Source organism: Astyanax mexicanus, chromosome 5 (assembly GCF_023375975.1).
Source record: "Astyanax mexicanus isolate ESR-SI-001 chromosome 5, AstMex3_surface, whole genome shotgun sequence".
In the NCBI taxonomy this organism is placed as follows: Eukaryota; Metazoa; Chordata; class Actinopteri; order Characiformes; family Acestrorhamphidae; genus Astyanax; species Astyanax mexicanus.
In genome coordinates this window covers 38,518,266-38,541,526 of record NC_064412.1, presented here as the reverse complement: position 1 = coordinate 38,541,526, position 23,261 = coordinate 38,518,266, and the positions used below count along the sequence as shown (strand labels likewise).

The 23,261-nt window shown below is 37.2% G+C and overlaps 1 protein-coding gene across 5 annotated transcripts in view; it reads left to right on the top strand.

Moving 5' to 3' along the window:
• Positions 1–23,261, top strand: part of scn1lab (sodium channel, voltage-gated, type I like, alpha b) — an 85,424-nt gene that overhangs the window by 38,122 nt on the left and 24,041 nt on the right. For 3 of the 5 annotated variants that reach the window (XM_049479142.1, XM_049479141.1, XM_049479143.1), the window contains exons 11-18: positions 1,445–1,729; positions 3,070–3,426; positions 5,736–5,865; positions 6,148–6,386; positions 8,140–8,313; positions 9,726–10,082; positions 11,340–11,831; positions 18,162–18,294. In XM_049479142.1, coding sequence (XP_049335099.1) covers positions 1,445–1,729; positions 3,070–3,426; positions 5,736–5,865; positions 6,148–6,386; positions 8,140–8,313; positions 9,726–10,082; positions 11,340–11,831; positions 18,162–18,294 — 2,167 coding nt within the window. The remainder of the gene's footprint in view (positions 1–1,444; positions 1,730–3,069; positions 3,427–5,735; positions 5,866–6,147; positions 6,387–8,139; positions 8,314–9,725; positions 10,083–11,339; positions 11,832–18,161; positions 18,295–23,261) is intronic. The other 2 variants (XM_049479144.1, XM_015605714.3) reach the window with 1 other exon arrangement.

Below are 23,261 nucleotides of genomic sequence, written 5' to 3'. Positions count from 1 at the left end.
ATGTATGTGTGTGAAGAGAATTGAGAGATCTCTTTAGTTTCTTGTTTTATTACATAAACTACAGATAACATTTCTCCCAAATTCCAAATATATTGTCATATGTATTGTCTCATTTTTTGCAGAAAATGAGAAATGGCTAAAATAACAAAAAAGATACAGAGCTTTCAGACCTCAAATAATGCAAAGAGTTCAGAAATCAATATTTGGTGGAATAACCCTGGTTTTTAATCACAGTTTTCATTCATCTTGGCATGTTCTCCTCCACCAGTGTTACACACTGCTTTTGGATAACTTTATGCCTTTACTCCTGGTGCAAAAATTCAAGCAGTTCAGTTTGGTTTGATGGCTTGTGATCATCCATCTTACTCTTGATTAAATTCCAGAGATTTTCAATTTAGTAAAATCAAAGAAACTCATCATTTTAAGTGGTCTCTTATATTTTTCCAGAGCTGTATATATTGAGTTTCAGTCAAAGGTTTGGACACACTTTATTGTTCATTGTTTATCTTTATTTCTTTATTCAATTTATTTTCTACATTGTAGATTAATATTAGACGTCAAAAAATTAAAATTAAGGGACACGTATGGAATTACATAGTAAACAAAATCCCCTGACCTAAACTCAACTGAGATGGTTGATTTGGGATGAGCTTAAGCGAAGTTCCTGACACTGAGAAAAACGTTTCATGAAGCCACTCAGAAAATACCAAGAATGTGCAAATCTGTCATTAAACCTAAATGTTGCTTCTTAGAAGAAAATAAAGTATGAAACATTGTATGGGTTGTTTAACACTTTCTTTGTTTTAATGTGTAATATATGAGAATGTACAATGTAAAAATCATAAAAAGAAAGAAATCCAAATTAAATGAGAAGAGGTGTGTCCAAATTCTGAGGTTCTTAAGGTTATTCATACCAGATGTATAGATTAGTACATTAGTAGATGTCAAAGCTTTGTCTAGAGTCTTCAGCCTAATTAGCCTCACCCTCACTCTCACTTTTTTCTGTAACCATTGGTCCATCTTCTTCTCCATCCCCCCTTCTCCCTCTTCCCTTTACCTCGTCCTCTCTCCTCGGTCCCGCCCTCTTTTAGAAAGGTCAAATTGGGTATTCACAATAAGGTCATCAGAGGCACCGAGAGGCACTTGCAGTCTATCGAGGGAGCGATGATGTCACTAAAGAGTCCAAACCATGACTCATGAGTCAGAGAGGAGAGAACACGATGTTAAAACATTAATGGAGGGAGGAAAGGAGAACGCATTCACACTGAATTCATGCATTCGTTCTTTCTGTTTGCTCTCCTCACACTGTGTCTCCTAAAGCCGATATTTGTGTCCGTCTGTCTGTCTGTCTGTCTGCCTGTTTCTGCTCCTGGTATGCAAGCTTGAACTAAGTCTAGCCCTTGTTGCCCCTGACAACGGTGCCTGTGCTGTGGTTGGCTGGCAGGTTGCTGCGGCAGCGGCGACAGAGAGCGGCGAGTACAGCGGGAGGGGTGGGCTGTCGGAGGAGAGTTCCTCAGGGGGGTCCAGACTCAGCTCCAAGAGTGCCAAGGAGCGGCGGAATAGGCGGAAGAAAAGAAAACAGAGGGAGGAGGAGGAGGAAGAAGAGAAGGCCGACCAGGAAAAGTTCCACAAGTCAGAGTCGGAGGACAGCATCCGCCGGACCGGGTTCCGTTTCTCCATCGACGCCAACAGGCTGTCCTATGAGAAGAAGTGTTCCACCCCAAATCAGGTGACTTTTGGAACATGCTGCCGTAGCATTATGGGTAACGTAGTTAGAACTGTGAATGTCAGATGGTGGTGGGCACTGTTCATAATCATCCATCTGAAAAATTACATAATATTACATAATAATCAGAGGTCTCTTTTGTTTAGTCAGAGACTTAAGAGAGAGATTTTAGATTTTCTACACTGACAATAGTGTGCAGGAAATTCAGGTCATCATCAAAATATAAAACTATCTATATTTATTTACTTTAGTATTAATAGAGTCATGGGATATTGATGAGATGAGGGTGGAGTAATAGGGTGCTTAGGTGTAGTAATGGGGTTTTGAAAAGAGGTGGGGTAATAGGGTGTTGAGAAGATGAGGTGGATTCATGGGATGTTGAGGAGATGAGGTGGATTCATGGGATGTTGATGAGATGAAGGTGGAGTAATGGGGTGCGTAGGTAATGAGGTGCAGTAATTGGGTTTTGTAAAGACAGAGGTAGAGTGATGGGGTGTTGAGGAGATGGGTTGGAATTATAGGACCTTGAAGTGGTGGGGTAGAGTAGAGGGGCATTTAGGAGATGGGGTGGATTCATGTAATGTTGATGAGATGAAGGTGCAGTATTAGGGGGTTGAGGAGATAAGGTGGAGTTACAAGACCTTAAGCTGATGGGGTGGAGTAATGGTGCAGTAAGGAGAAGAGGTGCAGTCACAGGATGTTAAAGAGGTGAAGGTGGAGTATTGGGGTGTTGAGGAGATGTGGTGAAGTTATGTGATCCTAAGGTAATGGGGTAGAGTAATGGTGAGTTTTGGAAATGGGTAGAGTCATCAGATGTTGTAGAGATTAGGGTGGAGTGTTGGGGTGTTGAGGAGATGATGTGAAGATATAGGATGTTGAGGTGATGGGGTGGAGTACTGGTGCATTTAGGAAATAGGGTAGAGTCATGGGATGTTGAAGAGATGAAGGTGGAGTATTGGGGTGTTAAGGAGATGGAGTGGAGTTATAGGACCTTGAGGTAATGGTGTGCAGTAATGGAGTTTTGAGAAGATAGAGGTGGAGCAATGGTGCATTTAGGAGATGTTGTGGAGTTATAGGATGTTGCAGTGATAAGGTGGGGTAATGGTACATATAGGAGATGGGGTGGATTCATGGGATGTTGAAAAGATGAAGGTGGATTAATAGGGAGTTGAGGAGATGGGGTGGACGGTGAGGTGATGGGTTGTTGTAATGGTGCATTTAGGAGTGGAGTTATAGGATGCTGAAGAGATGAAAGTTGGGTAATAGGGCTAGCGCTGATTAATGAGGAGGTGGGGTTTGTATAATTTTTGAATGTTAATGTCTCTATCTCGCTCTTTTCTCAGTCTCTTCTCAGTATCCGGGGCTCTCTGTTTTCTCCGAGGAGGAACAGTCGCGCGAGTTTGTTCAGCTTTCGCGGTAGAGCGCGAGACTTCGGCTCTGAAAACGACTTCGCAGATGATGAGCACAGTACGTTTGAGGACAGTGACAGTCGGCGAGGGTCGCTCTTCGTGCCACGACGCATCGAAAGGAGGAACTCGACCGTCAGTCAGTGCAGCCTTGCCGCCCCCAGAATCATGCTGCCAGCCAATGGGAAGATGCACTGCACAGTGGACTGCAATGGAGTGGTTTCGTTGGTGGGCGGGACCTCTGTGCCTACATCACCAATTGGCCGATTGCTTCCCGAGGTACAACTCACATTAGTGAGTCTCACACATCTGATGCAGAGGTCACTGAATTGTTTAAAATGTTGATATTACTGTCTTTCTTCAACATAAATTGAGTGAAATGAATTATTTAGTCACATACCTTTATACATTTCTGGATTACTGACTGATATCCTCCACGAGAACCATTTAAAAAGAGTGGAGAATAGCTTTCTGTTTTTATATGCCAAAGATTTGGAACGCAATACAAACAGAAATTTATCAGTCCTCCTTGTTACTGTCTTAAATACAATTACAACGTTTATTTTGGGGCTAATATATTTATCACCTTTAATCAGCAGCCTTTCTTGATCATCTCTTTTATTTGTATTACTGTATTTTACAGACTATAAGGCGCAACATATAATAAGACGCACTATCAATGAACGTTTGTTTTCTGGTCTGTTTTAATAAATAAAGCGCACCGGATTATAAGACACAGTTTAAGTAACAGCAATAGTAAGGAACAGGGTTGTCACCATGTTTTACTTCTAATAAGGAAGCCGGGGGAAGTGCCTAAGTAAACAAAACTTTTTGTAATTCTTAAAAAAAAAACATTTTCTTTCAAAGTCAAAAGAGCAATGGATGTTAATCTACACAGAAAACAGTGAGTAAAGTGCTTCCGTTTACTTCCAGTAAGCTGAGATTTCCAATATTTTCAACAACGCTAGTAAATGCCACCTGGCAGCGCTACACTCAGGAACCCTAAGTGTCACGGTAAGCCAGGGTGCTATCAGCTAGCAGTTCGTTCCATGTATCTTGTTTAAAAACTGCAAAAATGCAGGCCACAGTCCGATATACTCACCTCTAAATGGCGAAAAAGCTAGTACTGCGGTTAGCAGCTAATGCTAATACTGCTACAGCTTTGGTGCTGAAGAAACTTCACTGAAACGCCTGTATAAAGCTGATCCTTACATCCTGACTGGTAAAATTCATACATAAGGTTTTTTCAGTCCTAAGGATTCTTGGGAAAATGAAAAAAATTTAAGCGCGCCTTATAGTGCGAAAAATATGGTAATCTGTATTTTATTAATTTACTTTTTATTAACTTACATTTGCGCTATGAAATTTAGCATTAAATTATCCCCATTTAATTCTGCATTCCCCATTAAAGTCTGCTTTTTCTGTTAGTTTATTGTTGTTTTGGTTAATCTTGATGTTATTGGGTTGTACTACTTGTTTTTATGTTTTTAATATGTACCTTATTAATTATGCTAATCTCCTGTTAATTTACTTAATTGTCTTGTTTCTTTTCAATTTAATGTTAGGGATGGGAATCTCTAGGCACCTTATGATTCCATTATGATTCAGAGGTCTGCGATGTAACTATAAAATGATTGTTGATGCATCTTAATTTTCCTTATTACATTACTTCTTGGTACTTGTAAAGTAAAGTATCTGTAATGATCCATAATGAATTCTGCTATTTAACATGCTTTTTGGACACTATTTCTATTTATTTGAAAAAAAAAAAGCATAGTTATTTTAATTAATCAAATGATTAATACAGACATCTAGGATTAATGTTTTAGGGTAATATTAAAACCAGCTACAAGAAAAGTAGAAAGAAGATTATAATTTGATTATAATGTTGTAGCTGACCAGTGTAATGTATATACAGAGCTGGTTTTAATGTTGTGGCTGATCTGTGTTTGATAAGCAATTGAATAATGTACAATGCAAAGTATATAATAGAAAGTTACAGTTTTAATAGGCTTTGTAATACTTTATATGCTAACAGGAATGGGCTCCCAGTGTGGCTTACCTGATCTTTACGTTCAAGTAAATTTGAACAATTTCCCTTAAAATAATGTTAATAATATCACAAGGATGACAATAATTTGCATTATTTGTTTGAAATGTATAAAAACAACATTTAGCATTTAATTCACAATGAAGAAAAAAGTGTAACAGCAGCTAATATAGTGATATTAAAAGTGGTTAATATATAAAATAAAGTACTTTAGCTGCTGAAAGCAAACAGGGTTGTTCCAGGGTGCTACACTTCTGCACTTCTGAGTGTCATCTTTTGTGTCCCGTCATCATCTTAGATATATTTAACGTCATTTGAGAATCGATTCAGAATCGTTCATGTCCGAATCGAGATACATCCAAGAATCAAAAATCCCTCCCCCCTCAACCTCTTTGTAATGTTGTGTTATGCTCACCTGTTTACACCTGTATCTACAGCATTTTGCGCTACATTTTGAATGTATTAGAGGTGCTATATTAATACATCTTATTAATTTATTTTATTATTTACAGTTTTATCATTATTATTATTAAGAGTTTTCTGTTGTCTCAAGGGCACAACTACAGAGTCTGAAGCTCGGAAGAAGCGGTCAGGGTCACATCAGACCTCAGACTACTTGGATGAAACAGTGGCAAGAAAGAGAGCTATGAGTGTGGCCAGTATTCTCACAAACACCATGGAGGGTAGGACACACACTCACACACACGTACACACACATACACAGACAGGCTCACAAGCTAAGGACATTCACACGCCACAGCCGCTGACTCATACCATTCTAAGACTCTCAATGACCTTTAAACACTGTCTGTCGCACATCTCTCACACTTACCTTCACACACTTTCCTCATGTGCACTTTTCCTGTTACAGATATTCATATCTGAGTTTTGCTGTCTGTTCTGATGGCTGTGTTGCGTTATAATGAATCCTGACTGTCCTGTATCTGTTTCTGACCTCCATACAGAGCTAGAGGAGTCCAGACAGAAGTGTCCACCCTGCTGGTACAAATTCGCAAATAGCTTCCTAATCTGGAACTGCTGTCCGATGTGGCTGAAGGTGAAGACCATTGTGAAAATGATTGTGATGGACCCGTTTGTAGACCTGGCCATCACCATCTGCATCGTCCTCAACACGCTCTTCATGGCCATGGAGCACTACCCCATGACCAAAGAGTTCAACGACGTGCTCTCTGTTGGAAACCTGGTGAGAGCCCAACCGATGCTACACACTTTCAATTAAGGGCTTAAAATATATAGTTTTAGCATCTATACCATGCATGTGCACAATTTCATATAAGATAAATAACATATATTATGTGACATAATGCTAAAGGATAATTCGCACAGTTTTTATGTTCTATTACATATATTCCAAAAACAAAATATCTTTATATATATATATATATTTTTTTTATGTACACTGAATGCATTATTAATAACATGATATGTTTGATTGATAAATTTTGGTTAATCTAGTATTTATTAACATAGTATGCACAAATCGACATAACATTATTACCTCCTCATTGTTTCAGTTTCACTCACCATATATGACACTTCGTAGTTCTATAATTACAGACTGTAGTCCTGTATCTGTTCCACTACTTTCCACTGCATACTTTATTATCCTCCTTTCACCTTGTTCATGAGAGCTTAGACATCATTGCTTGTGGAGTTTTTAAACCCCACTCTGTCAGACACTTCTACCTCGCTGGAAGAGACAGAAGCTCATCTGTTGCTGCACAGTTCATGTCGGTCAACCTCTAGTCTTTTATCAAGGGTCACAGGATGCTGCCCACAGAGCGCCTCCCACTGGATGCTGTTGTTGGATTATTCTTAGTCCAGCAGTGACACTGAGGTGTTTAAAAACTTAAGCAGCACCGCTGTGTCTGATACACGTATACTAGCACTAACAAGCCTCTATACAGCTCTGGAAAAAAATAAGAGACCACTTAAAACAAAAATAAGTTTCTTTGATTTTACCAAATTGAAAATCTCTGGAATATAATCAAGAGAAAGATGGATGATCACAAGCCATCAAGTCAAGCTTAGTTTTCTGCACCAGAAGTGGCATAAAGGTATCCAAAAGCAGTGTGTAAGACTGGTGGAGGAGAACATGCCAAGATGCATAAAAACTGTGATTAAAAACCAGGGTTATTCCACCAAATATTGATTTCTGAACTCTTAAAACGTTATGAATATGAACGTGTTTTCTTTGCATTATTTGAGGTCTGAAAGCTCTGCATCTTTTTTGTTATTTCAGCCATTTCTCATTTTCTGCAAATAAATGCTCCAAATGACACTATTTTTATGTGGAATTTGGGAGAAATGTTGTCTGTGGTTTATAGAATAAAACAACAATGTTCATGTTACTCAAACACAAACCTATAAATAGCAAAATCAGAGAAACTGATTCAGAAACTGTAGTCTCTTAATTTTTTTCAGGAGCTGTGTATGTTGGATAAGAGATTTCTATTACAATTTGTCAGTTTTTTTCCAATATCTTGCAGTGCTACTTCCATTAATCCATGTTCTTACCTCAGAAAGGTGGAACTGAGGAGGGAATAAGGGAATAACACCTACTTAACTTCTTAACTAAAGTGTCACAGCTTTTGGAAGATTTCTTTTCCAGGCAGAGGTTTAAGCTTCTTAAAATATAGGTATACTTGGTGTTAACTAAGTGTTCAAGTAGGCGTCTTCAGAAATGAACACAGCTTGTGTTTTTGGGTGCAGTACACACAAAAATACTAGGAAGCAGTGCAGCACTGAGCAGCAACAAGATGACAGAATGTTTTAAAGAACAGCTACATGGAGTGGAGATGAAAACATATACAAATAAAATATTAAAAATAATATATATTTATGGAATAATCTGACCTACTTAAGGTACCCTACTAGGTACAATTACTGAAGTGTCTGCCTGGTTCTGAGTGGAGTTTATCTATCTATCTCTGTAGGTGTTCACAGGGATCTTCACAGCTGAGATGTGCCTGAAAGTCATTGCGCTGGACCCATACTACTATTTTCAGGAGGGCTGGAACATCTTTGATGGCATCATTGTGAGCTTAAGCTTGATGGAGCTGGGCCTGGCCAATGTGGAGGGTCTCTCTGTGCTCAGGTCCTTCCGATTGGTGAGGAAATTGGTGATGATTTGCATGTACTGCTTATACAGGTCATCTTAAATAATATATGAATTAGTCTTAAAATATCTTAAATTGCATTTATTGTCTGTGGCATTACACAGTTTCCAAGTTTAATATTCAAATTAAATAACTTAACTTAACGACAGACCAAAGTGAACCAAGTGTTATTCATTTTGTCTCTGAAAGGTATTGCATCTGTCAACCTTACACAGTAATAAATGTGATTTATTTGAAAACGTTAAAGCATCTTTTTGAATTTTTGCAAATGAATCACATTAGCAAGTTTGGCCTATTTTTACAGAGCCTGGTGATGCATTAGCGGTTTCATTCAGCGATGTTATAATGGCCTTGCTACTGTCAAGTATATTTCTTTTTATTTATGCTGAAATATGGATTAAATCTCTCTTTCTTTTCTCTCTGTTCCACAAATATGAACACAAACTGTTGCCACTTTTTTTTCGTCTTGTTGAAGGTTGCATGCAGCTACACTAGTGATTATTTCCTGCTTTAAAACTTCCTTGTGTTTGGTGCTAAAGCTCTATGTTAAGCTTTAACTCAGCACATTACAAAATTAAAATTTCTAAAGCATTAAATCTACCCCTAGATATTATAATAATAATTTTATAAGTAAAAAGGTATAAAGTATAAAGTTTAAAAAAAACACTACACTATCTCAGAATTATGTTGTGATAAATCAGATTAATCCCCTAAACAGGGCAGCATTTTTGTCAATTTTCTGCCTGATATTATACACCTACATTTTGAAGATTTGTGTTCAAGCATTACATAAAAAGGTTTCAGTTTGATGTTAAATGTTAATGCAAATCCTAATTGTAATTGTAATAGAAATTATATTAAAAAATGTAAGTAAATCTGCAACTTTAAAAATAGCGTGAATAATAATCATAAAATTGGCACTTCATTTTAAAATCAGTATTGTCCTGAATACAAATCTAACAGTTCATGTCCTCCAAACCTTTAGTTTCATTATTTTTGTCTAGTTTTTATGTCTATTTTTAAACCTGCAGGATTTGGGTTGATTCCTGTTACTGATCTGGAATTATTAAGTGTAGTAGAGTAGAAATCAAGCAGCTTCTTCAAGTGTCTGTAGGAGTCTTCAAAGCCCTCAAAGTTTTCAGAATATGAATAACATTATTTACTGCAGAGAAAAGGGGTTTTGTATTATCTACACTTGTAGCCCTTATACAGGACAAGGCATTTACAAGGGTTAATGGAAATGTCTTTAATTAAAATGTTTAAAAAAGGACAAATCTCCCCATACCTGCAGATACCCTGTTATATATGAAAGGTATAATTAGCTAATTAGGCTAATTAGCTCATTTCTAATGCTAAGGCTAATGCTAATGTCTTTCCTCTCACCTCGTTCCTCTGTTCTGTAGCTGAGAGTGTTTAAGCTGGCCAAGTCGTGGCCCACTCTGAACATGCTGATCAAGATCATCGGAAACTCAGTGGGTGCCCTGGGTAACCTGACCCTGGTCCTGGCCATCATCGTCTTCATCTTCGCAGTGGTGGGCATGCAGTTGTTTGGGAAGAGCTATCGTGAGTGTGTGTGTAAGATCGCAGAGGACTGTGAGCTGCCGCGCTGGCACATGGTGGACTTCTTCCACTCCTTCCTGATCGTGTTCCGTGTGCTGTGTGGAGAGTGGATCGAGACCATGTGGGACTGCATGGAGGTGGCCGGACAGACCATGTGCCTCATCGTCTTCATGCTGGTCATGGTGATCGGGAACCTGGTGGTAAGAGCCGTACATTGAGCCCTGTCTGTCACTCCTTCTTTTTGTCTTAATTTTGTTTTGGTGCAGTGTTTAGTTTTGAGTGTCTTTAGATTGAAGGGGGAAGAGCACTAAAAGTACTGCATAAGTAAGAGCATGTTATGGTGCTTATTGTATTAGAAGGTGCACTTTCAATAAACGTCTATTTTCTGGTCTATTTTCATACATAAGGTGCACAGAATTATTATCAAAGGTGAATTTAAGCAACAATAGTAAGAAACAAGGGTGTTGCATCTGATCTACACAGATTTCTCTAATGAAAACTGTTTATTTGTGTAAGTTAAGCACTTCCCTTTATTAACAGTAAGCTTAGATCAGCGGTGCTAGCCGTGGTTAGCAGCAGAGCTTAGCGCTAGTAAATGCAGCCCGACAGGGCTACACTGAGGAACTCTGAGTGTTCCGGTAAGCCAGGGTGCTATCGGCTTGCGATTTTTCCCAAGTAGCTTGTTTTAACACAGTAAACATGTAGACTACAGATCAATATACACATCTGAACGGCGAAAGAGCTAGCACTGCAGTTAGCAGCTAATGCTAATGTTGCTTCACCTTTATAACACTGTACTTCAGCAGAGTGGCTTTTCTGCTTCTTACAACCTGATGTAAAATTCATAAACCAGATTATAAGGTGCACTGTCCATTTTTGGGAAATGATTTTAAGTGCGCCTTATAGTGTGAAAAAAGGTTCAAGCATTAATAAAGGAAATTTAAGTTTTACTAGGGTTACTAGGCCTTAATATTAAAAACACATTTCCATGTTTTCTGACTTCAAGCACATAACATCAGCTTTACAAACTGACTGTTCACATGCTGTATACATGTAAATCTTACCCCTTCAAAAGAATCCACTGTAACCAAGTTATCCATTTTCTTAATTTTACCGGTAATGTTAGGGCTGATAAGTTTATAAATGATAAAGATACTAGACAGATTATATCTGGTAGCAGGGAAAATATGGCATCTAAATATCTAAAACTAATGGTGGAAGCTAATGCTAGCCTGATCTCAATGCTGGAAGCATGGTGTGATGACGAAGTCGTAGAAACTGGGAGGGAATTTGAAATTGCTAAAATTAGAGAATCGGGGAAATTGCTGGGCGAACACAGTAGTCCTTGCTTTGAATGTGCTTTTTGGTACTTTTTGATGTTCCAGTCCAGATATCATTGACTGATGCCATTCAAGCTGCCATTAGGTCCATGTGTGGTATCTGGCTTTCCCTTTCAGGTGCTGAACCTCTTCCTGGCCTTGCTGCTGAGCTCTTTCAGCGCCGACAACTTGGCAGCCACCGACGACGACAGCGAGATGAACAATCTGCAGATCGCCGTGGGCCGCATCCAGAAAGGCATCGCCATGATCAAGTCAGCCGTGCGGCAGTTCCTCCAGAGCATCTTCCTGGCAGGCCGCAAACCAGGGGCTCTAGATGAGGAGAAGCCGCTGGACGACCTCCACAGCGACGGCAAAGAGAACTGCCTGACCAATCACGCACCGGTGGTTGTCGACCTGGGCAAGGACTATCTTAAGGAGGACTGTGTCTCCCCTGGAAACGGGGTGGAAGGGCATGTAAAGTACGGCATCGAGGAGGGGGACTACATGTCGTTCATCCACAACCCCAGCCTCACGGTCACCGTGCCCATCGCGGTGGGAGAGTCGGACTTTGAGAATCTGAACACAGAAGATTTTAGCAGCGACTCGTCTGACGTGGAGGGGAGCAAAGAGGTAAGGAAGCGATGGAAATGTTGGTATAGATATCATCTGGATTTCTTGTTTTCTTTGTAGGCGATGACTGATGTGTAATTGATGTGTTTGGAGAGGAAGTGTTGATTTATTGTGTGATTTATTGTTATTTTAAAGGATATATTTTGAAGTTTGAAGTTTTTTATAGTGGATTAATGTGGAACTTTTTTCCTGTAAGATACAGCCCAGTTGCTTTGACTCATGTTGGCATTGCATCATCTATTACACATACACATTGTGTTTCTGTGTGTGAGCGAGTGTGTGTGTCAATATATGTGTGTGTGTGTGTGTGTGAGTGAGGGTGTATGTGATACCATAAGCCTGCCTTATGACCCAGATCATAGTGAGCTAGTTAAGACAGGCCTCTGGGCCTTGTGGCAGGTACAGTTGCTGCTAAGTGTTCTCATTATATCAGAATAAACACTCCAGCAAACACACACACACACAATAAACACACACTTACACAGACTCACACACACAGCACAGAGTAATGTTTATTATTCACAACCAACTGAGCAGGGCGGAGTGATTCAGGCCAGGCTGTGAATGGAGTGAGCTTGCTGAAGTAATTGCTAAATGCAGCATCCTTGCCCAGGGTGAAATTGGGTGTGCTTAAGTGTATGTGCATGCATATTTTGTCTGCTCTGTGTGTGTGTGCGTGTGTGTGCGTGTGTCTGTGCGTATTAGTGTGTGTGCAAGGGGTTCGGGGTGTACGGCATAAAAAAAAAGATATAACAATTTGATAGTAGGATACAGTTATATTAATATAAAACACGATAAATAAACATTAAAAATTAAGATCATAAATTTTAATTTAAGAAATAAATTTAAGCTCCTCCTCCTCCTTTTTCTCAAACCGAGATGTTGTTAAGCGAGAGCGTTCACTTACGCAGCTCTAATATTATTAGTATTAGTATCAGTTGCATAAAATGTTGTGAAAAGTATGATAATATTTCTATTGGCGATTATTTCTTAGACAGTTTATCATCCATACAAAATCCTGTATAATAGTATACTGTAAAACTTTACCTCGCCCTGCCTCCAGCTTTATTGTATCACATGATCACAGTCTGCAGCGTAAAGAAGTCCATCTGTTGCTGCACACAGCTAATGCAGTTTGAGTTTGCTCTTATTATTTATTACGTGTTATTTATTATGATACGTGTCAGGACATAGGGGTTACTGTTTTATATATTGAGATAATGTAAGCAACACAATATATTTTGTCATATTAAAATAAATAGACAAAACAGTTGTCATAGTAGTGCTGTGTGATATGTTTCTACAGTAATTTCATCAATTATTCATGCAAATATATAAAGTAGGCTACGATGAAATTTATTGACGTGATCAACTTTGCATAAACTCGGTTTATATAAGTGATAATAAAGTAATCTTCGCAAAAAAAGCTTCATAATGTGGTTTTGCGACATTATTCTGCTTTACGTTATTTGACGGACACGCGCATTTCATCTCATCTGTTTTTTTATTTGATACATATATATTGCTGCACTAAAAGGTAGTAATTCTCATTTGTGAAAGTTGGGTTTAACGTCACTTTGAAATAAAGATGTAAAAAAGTAAGCAACGATATTATTTTTTCATATTTTTCGAAGAATAACTAAAAACATACTTAAATGTGGTATATCATGATATATATCGTTATCGTGATATAAAAAATTCCATATCGTGATATATGATTTTTCTCATATCGCCCAGCACTATGTTACAGTATAAAAAGAGTTATTAAAATCTGAATAAAACTTTACTTTTTATCCAAGCCCAATCTCGTGGGCGGGGTTTAAGCACAACAGTAAACACACCACTGTCTGACACCAATTTTTAACATGTAAACTAATAATTAAAAAACAATGGCATGTTTTTGAAAATTAATACAATATCATTATCGCGAAAACACTCAAAATACTATTTATTGTACTGCCCTAGTGTGAGTGTTTGTGTATGAGTGAGTGTGTGTGTGTTCTAATCTTCTCAGTGCATTTACATAACTCAGGAAAGCAATGCTGTCAGACTGTTCTTAACCTCCTTTCTCTCCTCCTTGTAAATCTTTTCCTGGTGGTGTGTTTGAAGTTGCCGACGTTGTTATCCATGTTTTGTGAAGTGTGTATCTCTCTGTGTGTGACCTGTTATTGCAGCGTAATGAGAGACGAACCCCAGGTTTTCTCTGAGAGACCCCTGTAAGAGTCTTTCCTCTTCCCACACACTAACCATGAAGACTGCCTCTACCATCTAAACCCAACCAAACTCTTCTCTCGCTCTATCTCTCTCTCTACATATATATATATATATCTCTCTCTTTCTCTCTTACATTTGTCTCTCTCTCTTTTGGAACGGATTGCCCTTTCTTTTCTTTCAATGCCTGTGCCCTCCCCCTAATCCCCTTCGAAACCCCCCGCCCCTGCACTGGAGAGAGTCAGCTGTTAGCGTTTGTTTCATTCATTTTCTTTTGTTCTTCTTCTTTTCCCTTGGGTTTCCTTTGTGTTTCTGTTTTAGCACTGAGCTTCTTTGCAGTATCAACAATCATACGGAATGAGCAAGATCACCATTACCATCCCATCTATAGTTCAGACTCATCGAGCATCCTTATAGCATCCTTATGTTTTATCTTTTGTGTTCGGATTTGATTTCCTTTCTGTTCAGTTTTTTTATCATTTTGGACTTGATCAGTCAGCCATCGAGCATCCAAAGCTGAACAAGTTTACTGTGCGTTGAGCGTGTGAGAACGAGAGCGTGAGAAATAAAAAACAGCGCGAGAGTGAATGAGGGTGACTGCGCGAGTGAATGAGTGAGGAACGAGGAATGACTTTGCCTCAGTAGAGTTAGTCCATGGCACATATTTGTTTGGTTGCATCTTGACATCAAAATGGTCCATAATGGAATGATGAAAGCTGCTCTATATCACTGCAGCTGTGTTAACCAGTTAACACAACGATCAGTTTGGTATCAACAGGGTTTTATGATAATTATTTGTAGTGTTGGAGCTTCTCTTAGCTTTGAAAACAATTAGGGATGTCCTGAACAAGTTCTTCTGCCCCACCCAATTCAATTTGAGTACTTTAATACTGTCAGACTGATGGCTGGTTCCAATCCGATCCGATTCAATCTTTGTGTCTGAGATTAAAAATCTATTTTACAACTGAGCCCCGCCCAAAAAAATCATTGCTTTTTATAACATAGGTGCATTATGCTTATCAACTGGGTTGTGGCCTTAGAATTGGTTTTAGACCCGAAGAAAGAAGCGTGGTTCACCTGCTGATAAAATGAAGCATTTCCACAATATTACATTTCAAATGAATATAATGAAATAGATTAACTCTGTTTCATTTCATGAGTACAACCAAACTAGCAGAATGGAAGAAAATAGACAAACATGTTATTTAAGAGTGCTTTTAAAACGTCTTTCTCTGACATATTGGGTATTGACAGGGATTAAGCCTAGTTGTAGACTGTATCAATTGATAACTAATCTATTTTCAGTCTTTTTATCATGGCTGTAATGGATGTAAACTCTACATCCACCTGGGAAAGCAAACACACCAGACAGTTTTTGTAGAGCAGTTCAGGCCATTTTTAAAATGAGGCTCTGCATTTTACAATTTTAAAAGCAGTCTTTGAAAACCTATGTGCCATGATTGGACTATTTGAAAAAAAGCCAGTCGTTTGCAGTCACTAAACACCAATGCCGACTGATAAACCAGCAGATTTGTGGCTTAATACATTATAATTTATTCCTTCACACTTTTTAATTTTGGTCTAAGTGCAATATATGTCCTTTTTTAATTTAGGTTTTTATTTTATTATATTATATTAAAATTGGCAAAAAAAAAACAAAATGTGCATGTAAAACCCCTTTACATCACGTTTACAAGGCTTTTAGCTAAAGTTAAAGTTGTCCATTTCCTCAAATTCTCCATTCCCCCCTAAATGATGCAGCAGCAAAATTTTGCTGTTAAATTGTACACAGTGTACATGCTGATGTAGTTAAGGTGAACTGGTTTTTGCCTTTAACTGGAAAAAATACATATTTTGTTCACCGAAATATTGTCACAAATGAACACAGTCTAGAATAGTTTAAAAACAATAAGGAAACGCTGCTGCAGCAAAAAATCATGTCTGTTAATAGTGCCTAGAGGACGCTAGAGGGTATGCTAGTACAAAACTAAGGATCGAAAATGGATTGGAAATTTAAAAGCCGATACGCAATTCATGAAAAAATCCTAGATTGGATTGGGACATCCCTAAAAACAATCATAGAGGCATACTTTGATTTAATGCTGCGGTTGTGTTATTCTGATTAAGTTAAAATTTAAGTGTTATTCTATGCACTTCCAGTAGGGGTGGAATTCCAGTAGATATTTCTACTTTGTATTGTTGTGTTGCCAAATGGTTTGGTATTTTAACCCTGATTGAAACCAAGCTAATCGTTCATCAAGCTACTGATTTGAGCGCAAATTGACTTTTTCAATTTGAAACCTGTTGTGTTTTTGTTTAACCTTGCTTTTGGATGAATTTGCCTATTTTCCCTAAGCTTGCTCTAACGAAGACGTTCGCTCAAATGTAACGGAAAGTCGTAGACGGCTGTCCCTAATTGGAGCAACGATAAAAAAAAGGGCATAAAGAGGGGGTGGCAGGAGAGTCGCAAAGAAACCACCATTTCCCAAACAGTTTTGCTGCTGTGAAGCATACTGTATATACCTCAGAAAAGGAGAAAATTGGCAAGAAAAAGAAACAAAAAAAAACACAAATCCAATCCAAACCTGATTGATGACATTAGCTCTGCTTGAATTGGCCTGCTGAATAATTGTAATATTAACAACAAAAAAAACCTTCTGGAGCTGTGAGAGAACATTGCTAGAACATTTTAGAGCATCCTGGAACATTCTGGAACATTCTGAGATCTGCACACAGCATGCTTACATCATTCCCCTGCGCCGCATTAGCTGGGTACCACAGCAACTAGCGCTGCCGCTCGGTTTCAGACAGCATTTGTGCGTATTGTTTTCACTCCGGCTGGCCTTCGCATCGATCCGGCTGCAGTCACGCCCACGCTGTAGAAATTCAGCTGCTCTGCAGACTGACTGCGTTCTGCCACCATTGCATCACTCCTGTGGCTCACAGCAGATATAATAGGTTTAAAAGAGGCTATTGGTGAACTCATCATGCCACATTGATAGTTGGGCCTTAGCTGTATAAAGACTAAAGGCTGTAGACCTCAAGTATTTTTACAATTTTAGGTCATGATATGGGCCTTTATTATTGTGGGCATCAGTAGGCCTAAATTGTAAAACATGGTGGCGGTAGGTTTGCATCCTTAATTTTTTTATGACGCAATAAGAGATAATTCATATAATTCATTAATTAATTAGAGAGATAAACTACATTTATAAAACTGAAAGAAAAAAAAAAGGCCAGCAAATCAGTAGGCATTCAGTTTAAGACATACTAATTAAGACTAAATGGCTATATTATTTTTGATACAGATTTTCTTTAGTATTTTTTTTATTTTTTCAATAAATAATGTGTTTTTCTTTTGAAAAATGAATGCTGTCTCAGACTCGGTGTGTGGTCCTGGTGTTAGATATTTGCTAATGCGGCTCCCCTCCTCTTCAAACTCCGACTTGGCGGACCAAAGCTTGACCACTGCTTATCGGAATGGATTTCCACCCTGTGTTTTCATGTCAATCAAAGGGAAATGCACTCAGTGGGGCGGGGCTATGGCCTAATCTGTTTGTATAACAATCTGGATTATTGCAATTGATCCCCTATGGAATAATCCATTAGCAGTAATTTATTGTTTGCGGGAGGGCGGGGCCTAAACAGGTGGGTTTGGTTCTTTTAACTGGACATGAAAATACTCTAAAGCACTCAACATTTGTTGACGAGATCACGAGCTTGGATGACTTAAAAAAAAATTGCACCTTGATTAAAAAAAAAATGCATGAGGAAGGAATGAAGGCCCATCAAACGTACCCACAGCTGACTGTGAGATTACCCATGAGCCCGTGCTGAAGCTCGGCTACCAATCAGACAAAACTTTCTGATCAAATCAATCGATCGATCAATCAAGAAATCCACAGGCTCGTAGGTACTTTTGTATGATCTGACTGAAACTGCATGAGGTAATGAAAGTGCAAGAACCTGAAGACACCTGTGAACTTGCTGCAGAGGTTTTAATCATGTTTGTGTGTGTGTGCGTGTGTTATGTATGTGTGTGCGTGTGTTATGTGTGTGTGTGTGTGTGTGTGTCTTTGCTTGTTGTGTGGCTGTCTGCATGCACGTGTGTGTGTGTAGAAACTTCCTGAGGACAATGTACTCAGCTCATCTGAAGGGAGCACGGTGGACATCCGACCTCCTGGAGAGGGGGCTGAATCTGTTGAGCTAGAACCAGAAGAGTCACTGGACCCGGAGGACTGCTTTACTGAAGGTGTGTGAATGTGTGTAAAGGTTAAGGGTGGGCAATAAGGCCCTAAAATTATATCACAATATATTTTTGTGATGATGATGATGATATTCCTAGCATTATGACAACATTGAAAAATGTTTGATTAAAAATAAGAATTTTGTCTATTTTGGGAAAAGAACTGTAGCTTGCTAAGACAAAAACAGGAATGTAAAAAATAATGTAATGTTTACAGATTGACTGCATACATATACTCTGCAGGCATAAACAATTATAGAAGAAAAACCTTTGAAGCTTCACAGTAAATAGCAAAATAAATGCAAAATAGACAGCTTTCAATACATAATGGTGCTATTGTCACTGTATGGATTTTTTATAATTTTAAAAATACTGATATTATCGTAAGAGATGAGGAGACCAGCGACTTACTGAAATATAAATGGTATTTCTGGTTATTTCTAAATATGATGCCTGTTTAATGCTTGGATGGAAACCCATCCTTCAACAAAAAAGAGCCATTAATCTTACTGGTTGTGCTGAGTAGGAGTGTGCCATATCGTACCGCACACAATAATATTGCCAACATTTTTTTATACTGTAAACGATATTATATCCTGAAATATCATGCCATATCACCCTAACTGCCACATCATGGTACTACTGTTCTGCTGTTTTAGCAAAAGAAAAAATCACACTGTTCTCATTTCCCATTGCATATCTTCTAGAGACTAAAGATTATATCTGTCCAGTATAATTTATTTTACTTTAATTCTGGATATATGGAGATATATGGAGTGCATTATTAGTATCATGACTTTTGTTACAAATCTGAAAAAATATATATATATTTTTTTTATATCTCAGTTAGGGATGTGCATTCCATAGCGCATGCAATAATAAAATTTAATTTAGTGTTTTTTCATATTACCAAGAGTATCGTTATCGTGGAAATACCATGAAATATTGTGATATTATTTTAGGCCCTTATTGCCCACCCCCAGTGCTGAGAGTAGAGGACGGTAAGTTTGCTAGTGAGGGAGTTGCTGTAAAAAAAAAAAAAAACCTGTTCATGAAAAAACGTTTTTTTTTTTTTTAGATTTTACCAATAATTTGACCTTCAGTTTCCAGTATAATATCTCCTTATTTAAACATATAGGAAATTCACCAAGTGTGTATGGTAAGATATGGCACACCCCTCATTTGTGTGTGTGCATGTGTGCTAGAGAGCAGGTCACGAGGAGAAAAGAATCAGAAGAATAAAGGGGTTGGTATCTGTCAGTAGAATCCCAAGAAGCTTCTCAGATTACTCAGCCACCTCAGATTAAAACAGACATTAGGTTCCACTTGCAGTATATTAGGAGGCCAAGAATGCCATAATTAATAGCTTCAGTGTGAACTGAGTTAAGCAGAGAAATTCACCACAACCCAGCCAGAGCTTCAGTTATATATTAGCAAAGTGCATTTCATATGTGTGTGCTTTAATTGCTTGACTTATACATTTAGTGTTTAAAAACTCCTGCTCTTACTCCTCCTGTGTAAGTTGTGTTATGTTGTTGTAAGTGAGGTTTGTAGACTGGCCAGCATGCTAATAGCAAGGCAACGTGAAAAGTTCAAAAGTTATTAAAATCATTGTGCTCTTCAAGGAATAATCTTTAAGCCTTTTGTGTTGTCTTTGGCTACGTTCACATTAAAAGCCACATTGCGCAAATCCGATTTTTTGGCTGTCTTGATGGCTCACATTCTCAAATGTAAGTGAGCTGTATCTGTGTGTAATGTGAACGAATCTGTTCCTGAAACGCCTCACATACGCACATTGACAAGTCTATAAACATCGCCTTCTTCACCAACAACAAAAAAACGTCTAATAGCTTTATAAAGGTGAAATGAATGTGTTAGCAGCTCATATGTGGAGCATCTTTTGCTGGGGTGGAGAGTAAACAGCTGGTCTGAACTTCATGCTCAGGTCGAGGAGGTGGAAAAAGGCCAGGCGTTTGCTTTTGCTGTTTTTGCAGCTACAGCTGCACCAAGAGATGTGTGGGTACGAGAGAGAAGCACGTAGCGCATGCGTAAAAGCAAAAAGACACACAAATTCTGAATTTACCATTCACATTCATGTTGCATGTCCATAGATCAGATACCTCTCTGATTTAGGACCACATATAAAAGTGACTCAAATTTTATTTGAAAAATAGGATTTGGCACGTTCACACAGCCAGGAAAAATCAGATCTGAGACCAGGGTTATTCCATCAAATATTGATTTCTGAACTCTTAAAACTTTATGAATATGAACTTGTTTTTTTTTTTGTTCTTAAAAAACTCTGATGATATCACATGATGTCACAATCACAATATTTTTACAGAGCAATGATTTTGTAATTAATAATAGTCTGGGAGGTGCATACTTTTTCTGTACCTGTCTCAGTCTACTGTGTATAAATAGAGATGCCATTATTGATGCAATAGTCATGTGCGTCTGGCTATGTGTTAATGAAGTTAATTCACATGTAAACAAACTTTCAAGTAACTACAGTGGACGTTATCTAGGTGAGGTATTTAAGTTGATAACATAGTTATTGTGACATGCCTAACGTGGTGTACGTAGGGTAGACTACCTTCAAAATTATGTTTAAATTTTACTTTACAATTTGGGCATCCTGAAAAAATTGCTGACATACTCAATAGTGCCCAAAAACTGAATGTGAAAGTGTGTGATTTAATGAAGGGTCAGTGGTCTTACATAATCAGAAGGTACTGTTATTAGATTTACTACTAGGTACTTATTATTAGCATTATATTCTGCTGGAACTACATGAAGAGAGAGGATTTCCTCTCTTTAAGTCAAATTTTAGCTCAGTAGCAGAGTGATGCTCTTTGAAGGCTGATTGAGTGGAGGGGTGAATAGGATCTAGAACAGGATTAAATCTTTACCCAAAATTAATTAATTATATTAATATATATTAATGCTACACTACAATCCCCAGTATTCCCTACATCATTGTGTTCGCTCCAACCCAGTGATGCCAGCTAAGCAACTTAAATTTGGTGATAAAAAAAAAAAATAATATATATATATATATATATATATATATATATATATATATATATATTATGGCAAGCCAAACAGGAAATATATAATAAAAGCTGATATATATATATAATGAAAGCGATATATATATAATGAAAGCCGATATATATATAATGAAAGCCGATATATATATAATGAAAGCCGATATATATATAATAAAAGCCGATATATATATAATGAAAGCTGATATATATATATAATGAAAGCTGATATATATATATAATGAAAGTGATATATATATAATAAAAGCGATATATATATATATATATATATATATATATATATATATATAATGAACTCTGATATATATATATATATAATGAAAGTGATATATATATAATGAAAGTGATATATATATATATATAATGAAAGCGATATATATATATATATATATATATATATATAATGAAAGCTGATATATATATAATGAAAGCTGATATATATAATGAAAGCTGTTAAGACCCTTTAAGAGGTAAACGGGTGGTCCGCACAGTCAGCCTGAGAGACTGAAGGTGGCGTTGTGGTTCAGCCGGCCGCAGCTCCTCGCGCAGGGGAGGCCGACCACCGGCAGGCAGCGCGGCTCATTCTTTCCACGGAGGTGCAGCGCGACCGGCCTCGGACTGGCTTTAAAGTGTCAGGGGGCGAAGGTGGCAAAAAAGCTCCGGCCCACGAGCTGCTTTCCCCGAGCCGGGGACGGTCTACCAGCGTTCATTATATATATATCAGCTTTCATTATATATATATCAGCTTTCATTATATATATATCAGCTTTCATTATATATATATCAGAGTTCATTATATATATATATATATATATATATATATATATATATATATATATATATATATATATATATCAGCTTTCATTATATATATATATCAGCTTTCATTATATATATATCAGCTTTCATTATATATATATATCAGAGTTCATTATATATATATCGCTTTCATTATATATATATCACTTTCATGATATATATATCAGAGTTCATTATATATATATATATCAGAGTTTATTATATATATATCAGAGTTTATTATATATATATCAGCGTTCATTACATATATATCAGAGTTTATTATATATATATCAGCGTTCATTACATATATATCAGCTTTCATTATATATATATATATATATATATATATATATATCAGAGTTTATTATATATATATCAGAGTTCATTATATATATATCAGTGTTATCCTTACTTCCTTTTCCTGATGATTTAATTTCCTGTTCCTATTTTTCCCCCCAAGCTAGCTGCTGCTGTTAAAAAAACGTATGGAGTGTTATTAAATATATATATATATATATATATATATATATATATATATATATATATATATATATATATATATTATGATTATTATTATTTTTTGATCATATATATATATATATATATATATATATATATATATATATATATATATATATATATACACACACTGCTCTGAAAAAAAAATAAAAGACCACTTCACTTTACTTTCTCTGATTTTGCTATGATTGAGTTAAATAAACATTGTTTTTTTATTTTATAAACTACGGACAAGATTTCTCCCAAATTCCAAATAAGAATATTGTCATGTAGAGCATTTATTTGCAGAAAATGAGAAATGCCTGAAATGACAAAAAAGATGCAGAGCTTTCAGACCTCAAATAATGTAAAGAAAACACGTTCATATTCATAAAGTTTTAGGACTTAAGAAATCAATATTTGGTGTAAGAACCCTGGTTTTTAATCACAGTTTTCATGCATCTTGGCATGTTCTCCTCCACCAGTCTTACACACTGCTTTTGGATAACTTTATGCCACTCCTGGTGCAAAAATTCAAGCAGTTCAGCTTGGTTTCATGGCTTGTGATCATCATAAAATGCGGAGAGCAGAAGCAAATGCGAG